The sequence below is a fragment of the Tympanuchus pallidicinctus genome, unplaced genomic scaffold, assembly GCF_026119805.1.
Source record: "Tympanuchus pallidicinctus isolate F22 unplaced genomic scaffold, pur_lepc_1.0 scaffold8, whole genome shotgun sequence".
NCBI lineage: Eukaryota > Metazoa > Chordata > Aves > Galliformes > Phasianidae > Tympanuchus > Tympanuchus pallidicinctus.
The window spans coordinates 13,109,951-13,127,725 of NW_026294802.1; the positions used below are offsets into that span (position 1 = coordinate 13,109,951).

General features: G+C 48.8%; 2 protein-coding genes across 5 annotated transcripts in view; both read right to left on the bottom strand.

The window, feature by feature from the left end:
* Window positions 1-1,717: 1,717 nt before the first annotated feature.
* The window catches only part of MFNG (MFNG O-fucosylpeptide 3-beta-N-acetylglucosaminyltransferase), a 194,203-nt gene continuing 178,145 nt past the window's right edge, over window positions 1,718-17,775 (bottom strand). Inside the window, exon 9 of the transcript XR_008202797.1 lies at window positions 1,718-1,753. The gene's annotated coding sequence lies outside the window, so the exon portion shown is untranslated. The remainder of the gene's footprint in view (window positions 1,754-17,775) is intronic.
* C1QTNF6 (C1q and TNF related 6) lies at window positions 7,676-16,207 on the bottom strand. 4 transcript variants are annotated; one of them, XM_052668752.1, is made up of 4 exons: window positions 15,949-16,205; window positions 12,838-13,033; window positions 11,873-12,110; window positions 7,676-10,728 (listed from the first exon to the last, which is right to left on the bottom strand). In XM_052668752.1, exons 3-4 carry the CDS (start codon window positions 12,102-12,104, stop codon window positions 10,181-10,183), a joined length of 780 nt encoding a protein of 259 aa, XP_052524712.1. In that variant the 5' UTR covers window positions 12,105-12,110; window positions 12,838-13,033; window positions 15,949-16,205; the 3' UTR covers window positions 7,676-10,180. The 4 variants fall into 4 exon arrangements, with proteins under 4 accessions (XP_052524712.1, XP_052524713.1, XP_052524714.1 ...); XM_052668753.1 differs by lacking the exon at window positions 15,949-16,205 and adding an exon at window positions 13,175-13,270; XM_052668754.1 differs by lacking the exon at window positions 12,838-13,033 and having other exon boundaries at window positions 15,949-16,207.

Consider the following 17,775-nt stretch of genomic DNA (forward strand, 5'->3'; position numbering starts at 1 on the left):
GCAACCTGATAGATCTGCCTGATAATAGCAGAAGACATCAGATATAGAAAGAAATACACAGTCTTCAAGAACAGAAATTCTCTAGTCCTGCAGGCTGTGGAAGAACATGGATAAAAGTAGTAGAAAGCTGAGTTATTTGCAGATGCTCTCACGTGCAGCAAGTCTGAGGCTGTAGGTGGGAGGAAGTGTTCACTTTCCCTCCCTGCTGGTGATGGTCACAGGCCCAGAGAAGAGAAACAAGAATGGGAGGAGAAGCATACTACTTTCAAGCAGTTTCACTCTTAGCCTGGTTGGTCATAAACTCATCTGCATGAACATGAACATGGAGCAGTCATGAGATGCTCTGTCTCATGGCTCTTGGGGACATGGTTTAGTGGTCAATATTGGAAGTAGGTGAATGGCTAGACTAGATGATCTTAGAGGTCTTTTCCAATCTTCTGTGATTCTGTGATTCTACAGAACACCCGTGGGCTCAGTGACCTGAAAGAATGCCAGTACCTATGCCCTTCTCTGAGCACATGGACATACTGTGGGGAGGAGAGCGTGTGTTTGAGGCAATGTGACAAATGGCTGCTAAACTAGTATCTACATCTGTGGATGTTCTTAGCCTGGGACACCTGCGATGGAAAGCTTATCAGTGTGAAGCGGAAGGAAGGTGACATACTTACAGGACTCCTGACATATTTATACAGCTCTCACATCCTCTCTCTGTTTCCTTAGCATAAAAAGGGGTCTGAAGGATGTTTCCCAACTTCTTCAAGAACTGAGATTCTCAGGACAGAGGCTAGATCCTGCACGACAAACAGGTGTTCGTTGACCAGGTCTGAAGCAACACTATATACTTATAGTTCCTGAAAGTCATCCTGGCATTAAAAGCCTAAGATGCAAGGCTGAAGTACCTTGTGAACTTGCTTATAGACCTGTACTGAAGGATATCCAGGATATCTGCTCAAGTTATATGATCTAGAGGTGTGTAATGCTGGATTTAGAGACCAGAGTTATACCAAATCTGTACCTAAGCACAATTAGCAAGTGTTCCATTGGCCAATTAACTATCCAGCACCAGAGACTGCTATTGGTCTTGAGGTAGATTATTACCTTGTTAGTTGAACAGGCTTGGAAATGCAAAGCCCTGTTTTGTTTAGTAGCTTGTCAAGGTGTTACGTCTCTCTCTATTTAAAGTTGGAAGGCTTTGTGTGCAAGCCTAATAGGAAGAAATAATGGCTTCCAGACATAATAAATTGAGAAAAATTCAGAGATTTATTTTACATTCAAAATTGCTTGAGGGCAATATATGATGCCGCAAGGAGATTCTTGGGAATAAACTCTCAGGTGCTCAGATAAGCAGGGCTTCCTCTCATTTCCCTTCCTTCTCTATGGAATTTCTGTTTTTTTCATCTCTCTCTTGCAAAGTGGTTAGAAGGGGATTAATTATATTGTTTATTTTATTTTCAAATAAGTTTGATGATGCCATGCTTATCCAGACTTTTCCTCCCAGAGAGGCTGAAGTAAACCATCTCTAGCAGAGCACCTCTGCAGCTTGACAAGACAAGGTGACAGTAAGGTGACACTTAGTTCACAAGGTGAACTAAGAACCTATTATTTTCTAGCTGGAGATGCTGGCTTAGAAAGGTCTTCATGAAATCAAAGAATGGCTTGGGTTGGGAGAGCCCATGAAGACTGTCCAGTTCCAACTCTTTGCCATGGGCAGGGCTGCCCCCACCAGCTCAGGCTGCCCAGGGCCCCATCCAACCTGGCCTTGAGCCTCCAGGAATGGGGCACCACAGCTTCTCTGGGCAGCCTCTGCCTGTGCCTCACTGCCCTCTGAGTAGAGAATTTCTTCCTAACACCTAACCTAAATCTCCCTTCTTTTAGTTCAAAGCAATTACCCCTTGTTCTACCCCTTGTTCTACCACTATCACACCATGTAAAAAGTTGATGCTTTCTTCTTGATGCTGAGACAACTGACCTAATCTTGGTGAACATTTCAAGATCATTACTTGAAGAAACAAAAAAAAGAAGCAGTGTGAAAATGGCTATTTTTTCCCACTGTGGCCTCTGAGAAGCCTGAAGGTTTTGCATGTGAGATAGTATTGTAGAATCACAGAATTATAGAATCATTAAGGTTGAAAAGACCACAACGGTCATCTAATCCAAGGATTTGTTACCCCATTGACTATATTTGTGCCTATATTTGTAAATGGGATGTGAAGATCTCAGAGAAAATGGAGATTGGTTCCTTGAGAGGAGGATAAGAGCAGGATGCCTCTTCCCTCCAATTCTGGTTGCTGAGAATGGTATGCACGGACACAAGGGAAAGGCTCTTTAGAACTTTGTTCCAACACGTCATGCAAAAGAAGCAGAAAAGTACACAGAACACTGAAGCAGTTAATAGTTTCACTCTTCTGCTCTCTTCGGCTCAAAAGAGCAGTGACGGCTGTTGCAGCCATCACTGGGCTGGGAGGGCTTCTTTGGGTAGGGTGCTGTGCTGCATGGCTGGGAACAGGCTGGGGAAAAGGCCTTGAGGGGAATGCCCATTACCTGCACCTGTGCACACAGTCACACTGACAAATGCACGTACACAGCTGCAGCCAACAGGAGAAACACAGAGGGGATCGAGTGCTTGGCTCCACTCGAATGCTTACCCTGGAAACAGCCCAAGGACAGCATGTGTCCACAGTCACCAGGATCCCATCCCTCAGCCACAGGTGAGACCTGAATGCTAAAGGAAATGTGCACCATAGCTTCTATGTTTCAAGGACAGGAGTGCCAATGTAATTATCTGACCAACCATCAGCAAGTACCCCCCTTTCTTTCTTTGCAAGAAGCAGGTTCTCAGTGCCTGGAGGGAAGCTGGCTGTGGAGAAGGACTGCTCTGAGGCTTTTATTCCCTTCCGTCTTGGAAACGATGCTGGCAGCCCCATGCAGCAGCTCTCCTCCTTCCCCCTCCCTTGCCTCAGCCCCCATGAGGGGGGAGGAAGAGCGTGGGTGGTGGAAGGAGCTGTGGTCCCCAGATGTGTGAATTGTTGCCGAGAAGAAATAGCGCACCGCGGACAAAAGGCAGAGCAGCTCAGCTGAAGGAGAGCCATTGCGCTGGGTTTGCGTCACTGACCTTTTCCTCTAGCCCTTCTCAGTCCTCACCTGACCCTCCCACTGCTTCCCCTGCACTTTGTACTCAGCCATCTCTCTGCACAGCGCTCCGCAATGGTGATTAAAGCAGGCACGGGAGCTTAGAGAGGGGGAGGAAAGTGGAAAAAAAAAAAACCACCCTAAAGCAAAAAGAGGGCATTGCAGTGATCATCTCTTCATTTCCTTCGAGTTCACATCGCCCATCCCACCACTGACCCAGCACACTGCAGTCGCTGCCTGCTGCAGACCATTGCAATGTAAGCACAGTGGTTCTGCCCCTGTTGGCAGCATTATGGATGGGGGAGGAGAAGCAAGCTGTCCTGGGGTCAGGGGAGTGCTTCAGACTGAAGTACACGAACAAATGGAAATATATAAAAAAAGGGGGGGAGGATAACCTTGAAAATGTGGTGCAATTGCAAAAGTCTATATAAAGTATTCTAGAAACTCAAACAGTGCCACCGACAGAGTAGATCACAGAATCATAGAACGGCTTCGGTTGAAAGGGACTTTCAGAGCAGGTCATTTAGTTCCAACCCCAAATGAAAAGAAGCAGGAGTCAGCATGTGGAGAGGATTTGGGGAGTGTTTTGGACCATGTGTGGAGTGGTGTGTGGGTCCATAACCCAAAAGATATGCTTGTTACTGCCTGTGGCTGCACAGGCAGGCTGGGCTTCCATCCTTTCTAGTGATCTGCTCCATTCCACTGCTTCACAAGAAGAATCAAGGACACATGGAAAAAAAAGTGTGTGTGTGTCAGGGTGGGAAGTGAATGGGAGGGTGCCATGAGCCAACAAAAGCATGTGTGAGCCTCAGGTAGTGAGCCTCAGGCATCCCATGAAACGTTTACCCATTTTTATAGTTACACCCAAAGATTCCTTTGCTCCTTCTTTCAAAAACCATGTGGATGTGGCACTGAGGCACGTGGTTAGTGGGCATGGTAAGGATGGGCTGACAGTTGCACAAGATGATCTTAGTGGTCTTTCCAAACTTAATGATTTTATGACTCAATGATTCTCTTTTTCCTCACATCACCACGTTGGACCATGTGTAAAGAAGGCTGGAAAAGAGCAGAAGAACAGAGAGACCCCATCCTTTGAAGGTGCTTGGCCCAAGTCTTGCCCTAGGACATTATTCTGTGAAACACCCAGAGTGTGTTCAGGGCTTTAGAGCAGGGAACCAGGTTAGTGAAAAATTGTGCCTGTGTGATGAGCTTCAGTGAGGCAGGAGACCTGCTGCCCTCCTTCTATTTTGATGGGTGTTTCCCACCCCGACTTCTTTGAAGAATTGCAACAGTCCTCAGTGGCAACCTGTGAGGTTTAGACCATTCTCACTCCTCAGAGGTAAGCTGCTGCTTATGTTTGCTGGGTTCTGTGGTCGTTGAGGCATATTAACAGCTTTGAGGTTGATGCAGACAAGCCTTGCTTCTTGTAGGTATGGCTGCAAGTAGGTTAGCATGAATCAAAAGCCAACACCGCTCATCCAGTGCTGGGTTTGCAGCCTTGCATGCAGATGGGCAGCCCACTGCCCCTTAAATTTTTGGACCTATCTGCTCTCCATCCTGCTCCCTCCCATCTTAGCCGCTGTGAAAACGCATATGAAAAGGCATGAGATTCTGCAATAGTTCCCTGGTCATTTGTGAATTGGGTGACACAAAGAGGTTGAACTGGTCTGTGGGTTAAGAAATGGTCAGAAGCCTTTGAGTGGGACCTTCTGCCTGTTCCTCACAGTGGTATGTATAACTGAAGAGAGAGATCACAGAGTCTTGTGGGAGTGGAGGAGACATGCATCAATGGGAGCGGTACTTGTACAGAAGAGCCTGGTTCCTCAGCCCCTCTCTACCCACCTTCTGATAGCATCTTCAAAGTGAGCTGGGCTTGCAAAGGGCAATGGTTTCCGTTGGCAGGAAGGCAAGAGATGTCCATATGGGGTTGGTATGTGTGTGTGTACACATGTGTGGGTGTGACAACAGAGCACAGCTCTGAGATGGCCTCTGAAGCCTTGCTTGGCCCAGCGAACGCCCGTTTAACCATTGTGGAAAACTCGCCCACAAGACTGAGGTGTGAATGAAGCTGGTTTGGGAATGAGAGCAGGCTGGAGCTATGTTAGAGAGCTTCCAAAGTGGTACAGAAATCCCCAGTATGCGGCAGATCCTGCACTGCGGCTGGAAGCTAAGCTGAGGCTCAAGGGGATGCTTGAGACTTTCCCCATGACTCACCCATGGTGCTTGGGGTGCAAGCACTCACACTTGTGTCCATGTGGGCTCCTGCTGCAGAGCTGATGGACTCCTTCTGGGCCTCCCACTCAAGTACTAACTCTATTCCACCCTTTTGGCCTTTCATTCCCCTTTTCTTGCCCTGGTCCTCTCTTACCTTTTCCCACTGTTACCACAGAACAAGAAATGATTGCATTCTCCTGAGCTGGCTCTGACATGCACTTCCTCTCTCCGTGACAGAACCATCTCCTGCCCTTTACCTCCTCTCTCCTCTATCCTCCCCCTTCATACCTTCAAGACCACAAACCCACAGGAAACCAGTTTAAAGGGCCAACTTCGTGGAAGATACCTTCATAAGATTTTCATGGGCTCACATCTCAAGCCCGACATACAGAAAAGATTTTTTAATATGAGTGTGGTTAGACAGCGGGACAGGTTGCCCAGAGAAGTTGTGGATGCTCCTTCCCAAGGGAACAGGTGGGTTGGGAAGTTTAGAAACTTGATCAAATGTCATCTGGAAAGATGTCTGTGCCCATGGCAGGAGATTTGGAACTACACGATCTTTAAAGGTTCCCTCCAAACCAAGCCATTCTGTGATTGTACAATTCAATTCTATACTTTGCAGAAACTAGAAACAAAGCAATGGAGCTCTTTTCAACAGGGCTTGGAATTCTCTCCTTCAGGGGAGAAGAGAGGTTCCCACCCCATAACATGCTTCTTGCTTCACCTAAGAGAGAGGTGCTGGCCATCACATGGCTCACATGTTGCAAAGCAGCTACCCTGCATGGAGAACACAGCACTGGGGGTGAATGGCATGACTGGAGGTCTCATGGCCTTCAGTGCATGGCTGTATCCACTGATACAGAGATGTCTCCAACTTTAGAACTGTTCTCCCTACAGTACTGCAGGGTCCAGATTGCTTGAGCTGAGTCTCACCTATGTCAGCTCCCCAGTCAAACCATGGTATGATGGGTGGCATGGGCCTCAGACTCTGCCAGTGGTGCACCTATCATAGCCTTGAAGAACTGAGCTGAACAGATTGTTCAGACAGCATTCTTCTCTCCAAGTGGACAGGCTGAAGGACTGAATCGCAGAAAGCTTTTCTAAAAGGTTTGACTGCACATTTCCCCTCCTCCCTTGATCCACGTATTTTCAAGTGCGACAGAAGCTCCTCCAATCTACCAGCATCTTACCTCAAGGGGCCAGGAGCATGCACAAGCACAACCCTGGCATTTCCTGAGGATACATTTCTCAGAAGTAAATAAGAAACGATGAAAAAAAGTCTGTCTCAGGTCTGACAAAGTGTCACGTTCACTAGCATACACACAGCCCAAACTCTGGGCCTGACACAGGACCAAAGAGACCTGTAAGGCATATGGTTATGTTTTCCACCCCTTGCCAAATGGAGCATCTGGTACATGTCAAACCACAGCAGAAGCTATTTGAAGATGAATGAATCTCAAAACAGAAGCTCCTATATGGGCATCTGCTCTTGTTTTCTTGCCTATTTCTCTACCTAATCAGGAGTGTTTGTCCAACCAGTTCAAACCCCAAGGACTATTTTACCTCTTCTACCTGTACTGAGACCTCCTATAAGAGTCATCTCCCTCCCTGGGACTCTATCCCTCCTAGATCTTCCATTCAAGACTCCAAATCTTCCCACCCATTAACCCTCAATTTCAACGTTTTCCCCAAGCTCATGTGCAATTGTCACTTGTCTTTTCATCTCTGATCTGAATCTTTGTGTTACGCTCAGGTCTTCCAAAATAGGTGTCCAGATTGAATCTGGAGCCTCACTGTTAAACGTACAGATGTCTAGTCAAAAGTTTAATGTCCCCATTGCCTGCACATCCTGGCTTTTACCTCTTGGCAGAGAAAACAGACACCACAGAGAGAACACACTCTTATCATGCTTACTATACGCCTGATGGAAGGATGTACCAAAATTGAAACAAGACAAAGAAGCTGATCCCCTCTGGAAAAGTCCAGCCTTGGTCCAGCCTTTCTCAGTAGAATTAGTTAAGTGCTTGAAGATTAATCCTAATTCTTTTCTAATCCTTTTCTTGGGTTATTTTCAAAGCATTCTGCCCTGAATTTGCTTAAAGCTATCCCAGGAGAGAGAAGAGAGCTGTCATAACTGAAAGTGTCTGTGAAAGCAACTGTCTTTAAGGAAACAGAAAGGGATTGCCAAGGATTTCCTAAGGAAGTTTCACAGCTGAATTAGACTTTGTACCTGTTTCTTTCAGAACAATATCTTTTTTATTGCACTGTTTAGCTACAATTGGAGGTAGAATGGATAGACAGGGAAGAAAAAAACAGATCTAAGTGCAAAACAACCAAGGAAAAAAAGTTTAATATCAATGAAATTATATATATATATACACACACAAAGGTTCTCAGAGTTTGTTTCTGTAACATAAAGCACCATTAATTCCACAGTACTTTACAACTCAGCCTATTATACCGTCCAGAAAGCAACCAAAACTGAAAACTTATTTAGCACCAAGGGATTGCCATCTTGTTTAGCACCAAGAAGCCTGTTAAACATATCCTTTGGCCCACCTGTCTTCCTCTACCACATGCATCAAGCACCATCTGGATGCTCTTGAGTAACACATGAGATCTACCACTGGAATTAAAAAAAACAAACAATCAGAAAAGGAGGAAAATAGAAGCTTGTTTTTGGAGATATTCAGTGTTATTCAGTGCTTGCTTCTCTTCAGGAAGACATGGGGCACTATACACTGTAAATACACAATACCTGGGTTTGCAGCCTGTGGCTTAGGAAGACGGAAAGGGATTCAGACCTGAGCATCACTTTCAGCATGCTTCTTCCTTTCTACTGCCTGTAATCCTGTGTCTGAGCAGTTCCATACACTTCTCCTACTAAGGGAGAGGAAGAAGCTCAGTTTCCTTCCATTCCCATGATCTTGTCATCATGTGGTTCCCTGGAAAAGCTTCACCTTGGCGAAACCTTTTTTTTATACACCTTGCATCAGTGACAACGGCGAAGAGGATCAGGGGCCAGAAAGTACCTGAAATTCATTCCAGTCTGCACAGCTTCCTTAGGAGAACAGGGAGGGTAAGTAAGCAGGGCAAGAGAGAAAATGTCCTGCAATTCTCTCAAGCATTTTCAATAGTTAACCTGTGTTCCTGCACCTTTGCCATCCTGGGCTGAGTGTACCTGATCAAGTCCTAATATAATAATTTGATTTGTATCTCCAATGGAGCTCTCTCATAGTCCCAGTACTATAGACATGGCTAACCATGAGACTGCGGAAACATAAGTCAGAAGACTTCATTATCAATGATGGGCAGCAGAGAAATACAGTTTTTCCTGCTTGTCCTGAGACTCAAAAAAGAGACAACTCTTGACTCTGCTGTTTGTGGCAGCATCACAACACATGGAAGTGATTTTCCCAAAGTGCTGAGTCAGCCTCACATCTCCAGAGGGATGTGAATGAGGCCAGTGTGAAGCCAGTATAAATGGTACCCTAATATCCTACCACTGGCATCGTTTCCCACTGCAACATCTCTGACCTGACAAGGAGAGCAAGGATTTGTTTTAGTCATACGTTTTTCTCAGTTGCTCTAATGAGATTGCCAGAAAAAGGCACACAACACATGCTTTTAATATGGGTCGAGTTGCTTAAGTCTTGCTTCCTTTCACACCGCTGTTTTGCCTCTAGTTTTTTTCCATCACACGAGCAAAGAGATGCCAACTCATCCAGGGCTGGAAACTGTGGTTTAACTGCAATTGGCCTTGCAACCTGCAGCTCCCTAGAGCTCATGTTGTGAAACAGCAGTCTCTCAACACCAATGTGAGAGAACCACCTTCAGGAAGAATGACATAATAGCATGCAGGAGCCAGGGCCATGCCGTTGGTACCAAGGTGCATCTCTGTCACAGAAGTGAGCAGAATCAAGTTCACCAAAATGCACTTGGGAAAGGGAAAGCCCTTTCTGGACTGGGCTGGCTTCCCACAGCTGGGGAACCGAGACCAAGTGGCACCCCAACAGGTTTGGGAGAATGGTTTGTAGGGTTGTCTCTCGTCCTGTGCTTGTGGTTTAATGGGAACAGAGTGGTGGGTTCTACTCATTCAACAGCAGATATCTCTGAATTATTTGGCTGAATGTCCAGCCTGGTACCTCCCAGAAGAGCTAGAGCTGGCACAGTGGAGGACTGTCCCCCTATGCCACAATTTTACAGCCAGCTTGGGGAAGGACCACAGGATCCATAGACATCACAATGGTGTTTATGGAAAGCCAATGATGTAACAGAAAGGCCAACAGACCTTTTTTTGGAAAGACAGCATCATCTCCCACCAGTCCTACCTCTTCCTCTGTTCTAAAGAAGGCCAGTAGAACCCAGTCCACTCTCAAAGCTACAGGTGCGAGTGCTGGCATTAGGGCCACGTTGCAGGGACAGAAAGAAGCCAGCATGCACCTGGGCAACAAGGAATTTCCAGACCTTTCTATGGGAGTCCTTTGTGTAGGAAATCTCAAGGAAGGACACATCTCCAGGAACAACATCTTAGTTTTCCTCCCACTTTAGGACCCTACAAGCCAGCCACATCCTGCTCATGGATTTAGAACAAGCCAATCACTTAAGCTAGGTCATGAGGTGAGGTATGAGAGATGATAGTGTCATGCTGTAAATGCACAGCTATAGGCCTGGCTGCTAGAGAGTGTGAGGTGGGAGTAAGAGCAGCAAGTTTCACACTCAATGCCTGAGACTTCACAGGCCCATTTCTAAGAGATTTGCAGTGGTTACGGGCAATAAAAGAGAGAGAGAGAGAGAGGAAGAAGGCCAGAGAGGCTATGGAAGGGAGAAGAGACAGTTAGTCAAGGCTTGGCTTGACCAGGTACCCACTGAAGGTGATGTACACATCAACATCATCACTGTAAATGGCATTCTCTCGCTCCCGCTTGTAAAGCCTCACCCAGATCTCATCATTTTCCTGAAGATCCAGCATGAGGCTCTGGCTCTGCATGATGCTGCGGTCACTCGGCTGGGCATACAAGATGACTGTCTCTTCTTCGTTGCGCATGATGTGCATGTAGGTCTCTTTGAAGTTCCAGGTGTGGACGTTGAGGCTGAAATAGTAAAGGCCAGCTACAGAGCAGTAGAACTTGCCATTGAACATGTCAAAGTGACTGTAGAGGTTGACAAAGACGGTGTCAAAGATCAAGACCTGGAAGCCCTCGCTGCTGTGCAGTGCTTTCCTGCGGCCAACAGAGAATGCAGCATACTGGTGCTTGCAGGGATCACCTGCTGTGCCCATCTGTCCTTTGCTCCCTTTCTGGCCCTGGGCACCCCGCTCTCCACGTGGCCCTTCTTTGCCCCACTTCCCTGGCATCCCAGGCTCTCCTCGATCTCCTTTCTCTCCTACAAGATGAAGCAGAGAACACAATCCCTGTGTGACATCAGAGGGAGAGATGTAAGAAGTGGTGAGAAAACCCGGTGAGGAGACAGAGGATTGCTAAAGGACTGAGGAATCACAGAAGAAGGAACACTCTTTGATGCTCACAATATTGAGCTTTATGGAAAAGGAGCCAACAGAGCTATGGATGTGACTGGGGTCTTTTTTCTTTCTAACCTTCTGTTCATTGCCTGGTATGGCTTTGCTGGAAGCACTAGGGTCTACTTCTAGGAGACTCCAGAGCAAGATGGAGAACAACAGTGCAAAGTACTGCTCTTGGCCTCTTCTTCATCCTCCACACTCTCCTACCTGCACCGCAGTCTCTGCCCTCCTACAAACATCTTCCAGGACCCAGTTATCCACATACTGCTCTTGCTACAGGCTGGAAAAGTGGTTATGGGCAATAAAAAGAGAGAGGAAGAAGGCCAGAGAGGCTTTGGAAGGGAGGAGAGACAATTAGTCAAGACTTGGCTTGACCAGATACCTGCTGAAGGTGATGTACACATCAACATCATCACTGTAAATGGCATTCTCCTGCTCCCGCTTGTAGAGCCTCACCCAGACCTCATCATTTTCCTGAAGATCCAGCATGAGGCTCTGGCTCTGCAGCATCTGGCTCACGATGCTGCTGTCACTGGTTTGGGCATACAAGATGACTGCATACAAGATGACTGTGGAGAAGTGCTAGCATATGTAAGAGAATATGACTAGAGAGGAAGAAGGAGTGAGGTTGAAGAGACAGTGTCCAAACTTAACTGGTCAGTGGGAAAAGATCCAAACTGAACTTTATGAGTGATGCAGTGTAGGTTAGAGGGCTGGTACTTTGACAATATCAATATAATTTGGGCATCCTCTGTAACTAATACTGTAGCTTTACCCTGTTGATAAAGTGTTCCTCCTTCCAAAGTGGTGTTGGTGTGTTGCTTGTCACAGGTTTGGGCAGACATAAAAACATCGAGAAGAGCAACAGAACTCACTTTTTGTGTATAGAGAAAGTGAAGGTCAGAGCAGTATCCAGCAGAGTTTCTAGCCTCCCAGATTTAAGCTTTGTTTCCCCATGTGTGCTAGGTTAACTGGTCTTGGCACTTTGGGGCCAAGATGAGCACTCACCCTTCAGTATAGTGATATTGATATAGGGACGGATCTCTGGCATTGGGTAGGGCAGGTGGTGGTGGCTTGAAGTCGGTGGTGGGGCATCTGCAGAAGAGTCTGGTGGGTCACAGCAGCGCCTGCAAGCACCAGGGGCAGGTTCTGTGAGCTGGAGTTCATCAGTGGGTGCCCCAAGCACAACAAGAGGAAGAAGGAGGAAGGCCAGGGGTGTGCGTAGGTAAATTATGTCCATGGTGACCTGGGAAGATATGAAAAAGTGCCAGAGTTAAGCATAAGAAGGGAAGGACATGGGGGATAGAGCAGAGATCACCAAGAAACAATAAATCTTGGTGGCTGGAGCCAGTGATGGGACAGAATGGCACTGCCCTGTGAGGGAGATACATGCTTGGTGTCTCTGGAGACTCAAGGCTGCAATCTGTGTAGCAAGCACATGGCCCCAGGAGGATGCCCCACACCCTTCAGCCCAGACCAACAAAGATTGGCTGCTAGCCCTGATGGAAGGCTTGAGCCTCAAAGCCTGTCACTAGGCAAACCACTGGAGCCACTCATCCCAGCTGGCAAACCACTGGAGCCACTCAAAGCTGCCAAGGTGGGATAGAGAAAGAAGGTGCAGAAAACCACACAGCTCCTTCAGCAAAAGCACACTACAATAGGATGCTGAATCTGTGAGGACAGCTGTGAAAAACTTGTCCAGACTTCCAGTCAGTAGCTGTCAGCTATTCACAAAGTTAACTCAATATCCCAGCAGGAGTCAGACCCACGTTTCCGTGCAGAGAGACTTCACTCCAGACTCTCTTTTCTCTAACACCATATCTCATCCCACTGTGTTCCTTGGCCCCCCACCACAGAATCATAGAATTATTTGAGTTGGAAGAAACCCTTAAAACTCATCTGATCCAACTCCCCTGCAATGAACAGGGACACCCACAGGCAGATAAAGGTGCTCAGAGTCTCTCCAGACTGACCTTGAATGCCTACAGGGACAGGGCATCCACCACCTCTCTGGGAAGTGCTTTCCTGAGATCTTCCAATTCCTGTCCCAGTGCTCAGTAGCGTTTCAGCTCCTCACTTCCCTTCTGTCACAGGAGGAGAGCAAAACCCCAGCACCTCACCTGAAGGGATGACTGACTCTTGCAAAAGGTCTGGAGTAGAGTTGCTGCACTGGAGAGAGAGAGCAAGCAGAGCAGAGCAGGCAGCTTTCAGACAAGTGTGTATGCAAAAGACAGACATGCAAGCATGCTCAGACACTCCCCACTCAGCTGCTGCCCACCCTGCTTCTGCCCACACCCCAGTGCAGCTCACCCTGGGTGCCGAAGCCTTCCTGCTGTGCTCTCCAGCCCCCCTGCTTGCTGGCTGCCCTCTGCCTGTAAAGCCAGCCTCGGGACCCATGGCTTTAAGAGCCTGCGCTTGGCAGTGGCTTTTGAATGCTGGCAGGGTGCATGGCCTGGGATTGGACCTGCTCCCTCCCCTCTCCTCCCCTCCTTTTCCCTCCCTGGCTTTGGGCACATTGCAGACTGACTTGGGTAGCAGTGCCTCTTAACCCTTTCCTAGGTGGTTCGTTTCCCTTTTTTTCCTCCCCTGCCTTTTGTCTTCTGGAATGGATTGCACTCTCTGAAAAGAGTGGGTAAGGCAGAAGGGGAGCATCTCACACCAAGCATCTTGGGGTGCGATGGTGCAGGATTCTTCCCTGTTTGCCGAACTTCTGTGTTAGCCCTCCTCAGCCCTTTACCTGACAGCCCACGCTTTCTCCCAAACTTCATCTTTCATTCTCTTCTGCATGGTTCCTCTTTGCGCATCACTGCAGTTTCTCACCCCAGTCATGCTTTTTCTAGCAGGCTCATTTGCCAACTGGGAGAGGCACCGTCTTTTTTCCTCTCTGGTCATCCTTCCCCAGGCAGAGCCCCAAGTCTCACACTTGGGCACGTGTCACAGAAAGGTCACGTCCTAGGCAGAGAGGTTTGCGTGGCAGGGGTGTGCCGGCCCCAAGCTCAGCTCTGTTGCTGCTTGCCAAAGCTGAGGCTCTGCAGCAAATCATGTAGTGGTCTCTGCCCCAGCCTGGTGCCAAGTGCCTTGTGCCCTTTGGGTGAGAGCTGTGTGGCTGCACTGGGAGTTTGGAGGGAGGAAGACTTTAGGGTTCCTTAACTGTGGCAAAGGTGGATTTAAGATTTTATACCCTATAAGAGTGCATATATGTGGCAGGAGGAAGGATGGGCAGTAATCCTTTCTGCAGGGGCCCAAAGTGGCAAGTCAGCACTGTACATTTGCCAAGGGAATCTGGAGAAAACTCCCACATTTCTGCAGGGAAAAGGGTTTTGTGCGTGTCTACGTGTTCTTGGATATTTGTTTTTGGTTTTGTTTTACTTCTCCCAGTTATGCGGTTTGGGAATGGGAGGCCCTCGCTTCCCAGAGAGTGGCTGGCGCTTGGCAGGACCCCAGCACCATTGGAGGAGCAAACGGAAAAGTCTGGGAAAATATGTGCTGTGAACTGGGGGGATGGGAAGGAGGGGGCTGGGAGGGCTGGAGATACTCTTGGGCTGTCTGTCAGCCTGCAACTTAATGAGCACAAAGCAAACGTCCATCCATGACCAGAGCAGCCCCACGGCACTCACTGCCCTGTTCATGAGCTCCCAGGACGGAGTCACTCCCCTCTCTCTCAGATTTCCCTGCCTGCCTCATTTCCAAGCATGACTTGGAAATGACACTCCCCCTTTTTGCAGCTCCCTGCCTCACCTCTGCCTTATCTCTACCTTTCCAACAGAGCAGGCAGAAGGAAGGTGTTTGCCCCCATTTCCCTCCCACCTCTCCATTTGCACATTGATTTGCTCTCAAACTAGCAAATGTTCTTCATGGAGAATCACAGAATTATAGAATGGCTTGGGTTGGAAGGGACCTTAAAGATCATCTAGTTCCTACCTGAGCACCCTGTTGGAAAGGCCCCTGCCATGTTCTTGTCTGTGAGCAGGACTTTGTACCTAATGTCTTTCCAAAACTGAACTGAGACACTCAAGGAGCCAGCAAACAAAGACAAGGGGAAATGGTTTTGTACTAAAAGAGGGAACATTTAGATTGTGTGTAAGGAAGAAGTTGTTTACAGTAAGGGGTAGTGAAGCACTGGGACAGGTTGGCCAGAGAGGTGATGGATGTCCCATCCTTGAAGACATCCGAGGTCAGGCTGGAGGGGCTCTGAACACCCTGATCAAGCAGTGGGTGTTCCTATTCATTGCAGGGGAATTGGACTAGATGACCTTTAAGGATCCCTTAGAACTCAAACAATTCTGATTCCAAGACTTGCTCTGGTGATATTACCCTACTAGGCAGCAGTTAATGCCAATAAAAACACCTTTGTCGGGGCAATATTGCACTTCTCTCTGAAAGCAGTGGGCTGCACCACCACTGTTTTGCTGGTGCAGACACTTTTCCAAGAGGTTCTGGCTTGTGTGGCCAAGTGCTCCAGTGTATGGGTTTTGAGAGCACTCTCCTCTGTCCACATGCCAGGCACTCTGCTGAGCGTAGCCCAACCTGCAGGCACCATGTGTGTGTGCTCAGCTGTCCTCCAGCTCTCTCCTCACACACTGCCTTGGAGGCAGCCCAGGGAAGCTCTGGCCAGATTGGACAACAGCAACCCTTGCTCAAAAGCAGCTGCTTCCTCCTCCTGCATTTCCTCCCTTCTCCTGCAACCTTCTCCACAAAGGACTGGGCAGGGGGTAAGCCTGGCCCTCCCTCAGCCACTCCCCACATCCTATTAACCCTATCTGCCACAAGCACCGAAGGAAGGAAGCTCCTTGCCGTTTACTCCCCTTCCCACCCCCTGTGTACAGCTCAGCTCCTCCTGCACATGGACCCCCTGCCCTGCTGCCCATGCACACATCTACCCACAAACACTACCGTGCATCTCTTCCATCTGTCAACCCTCTGGAGAAAAGGCATTGTCAGCATCAAGAGGCAGAGGAGCAGCCCCTTCTATTCTCCTTCTAGGCTGCTTCCCCTGGAGAAGGGCAGTTTTCCCCTTCCCCATCTCTCTTCCCCTGCTCCCCTAGAGCAGCACAAGCAGGAAGGGGAAGCAGAACAGCTCTTACCTCTGTGCCCCTCCGCAGAGGAGTCCCGCGTTGGGTTTGGTGTATCCTCAGCTGCTCCTGGTTAGCAGTGCAGGGAGGAAGGGAGCGAGGGAGGGAAGGATGGAAGGAGGGAGGGAGGGAGAGCTGGCGGGGCCCAGCTGACTCCAGCCAGATGCTCGCCAAGTGCTCTTATGTAATTATCGTCCTTTCCATCCTGCCTCGGAGGCCTTGGTGAGTGCCTCCCCCCCACGCTGCCCCGTGTCAGGCTTGGCTCGCGCTCCCTCCCTCCTTCCTTCCACCCGCCTCACGCTTTGCTCAGCAAAACAGCTGATCCTTTCTGGAAGCAAAGTTCCTGCTCCTGGCTACTGCTTCTGCTGCCCTTAGGAAGGGAGAGCACATGCTCCAAGAGCACGGGACCAGTGAGCAGCGTGGCTCTGTGCTCAGCTCCTCTCCATCACTGCTCAACTCCGGTGGTGGCCCTCGTATTGATCCCAGAAAGAAACATTGTGCTGACTCTTCCTCCATTATCCGTCTCATTTTCCAAAAGTGGAGAGTGAGGCACAGACAGAGGTGGGAAGTTCAGTGCCTGCAGATGGGGAGGAGAAACTTGCAGTACAGAAGGATAATCACAGAATCATGGAACGGCCTGGGTTGAAAAGGATCACAGTGATCATCTAGTTTCTACCCTCTGCTATGTGCAGGGTCACCAATCACCAGACCAGGCTGCCCAGAGCCACATCCAGCCTGGCCTTGAATACCTCCAGGGATGGGGCATCCACAGCCTCCTTGGGCAACCTGTTCCAGTGCTTCATCACCCTCTGTGTGAAAAACTTCCTCCTAAAATCTAACCTAAACCTCCCCTGTCTTGCTTTAAAACTATTCCCCCTTGTCCTATCACTGGTAACAGAGGTAACAGTGAGTTTCCATGCTGCAATGCTTTGGGGCGCTCCCGAGTCACCCCACAACACCAGCGTGCCCTCTGTGTTCTCTAGATCCCTGATCATCGCAGGCCTAACTGCAGAGCGGGATGGGAAAACAAACCTTGCCCAGCCTGCGGGCTTGTGCATCAGCCAATCCCTGCTCCCCAGGAGCACTGCCTCTGCGTGAAACCCTTTGGCAGGGACGGCTGAGGATGTGCAGGCTTGCTAGAAGCTATCTGCGTGGCTGCATTTCACTCATAGCTGCTGCTCAAGCAGGGCCTGGCTCAGAAAGCAATGACACGTTCCTTGGCCTTACGCAGGCAGCCGCAGCGTGTGAGGGCACTTCTGCCAGCAGCGATTCCTGCTGGGGCTGCTCTGTCAGCGTGGCGGCCTGGGCTTCCTCACACAGACATCAAGGCCTGCCAAAGCTGCTGCACTGTCTTTTTTTTTTTGTGTGTGTGTGTGTTGTTTAAATGCCACGTGGCTGAGGAGCAGCTAAGAGAGCTGTTCACCTTGCAACTTGTTTTCTTCTGTCACTCCTCCTTAGGAGCCCTCCTGCCTAAGATGGGTATGGAACCAGCCTGATGCCAGGGGTCTGAAGCTGTTTCCACCATTGCTTAGTGGCCATGTCCTGTACTGGTCCTAAACCTGGTCAGCAGAGTCCTGCCCTGTTCTCTGGTAATTTGGTCCATCACAAGACTGTGAGTCAACAGTGTTCCCTTATGGCCAAGAAAGCCAATTCTATCGTGGGGTACATTTAGAAAGAGCATAAATGAAGGGGATCCTCTCCTGCTTCTCTGCCCTGCTGAGGCCAAATCTGGAGTGTTGTGTCCAGTTCTGGGCTCCCCACATGAAGAAAGACAGGGAACTTCTAGAGAGAGCCCAGTGGAGGGCCACCAAGATGATGAAGGGCCTGGGAAAGGCTGAG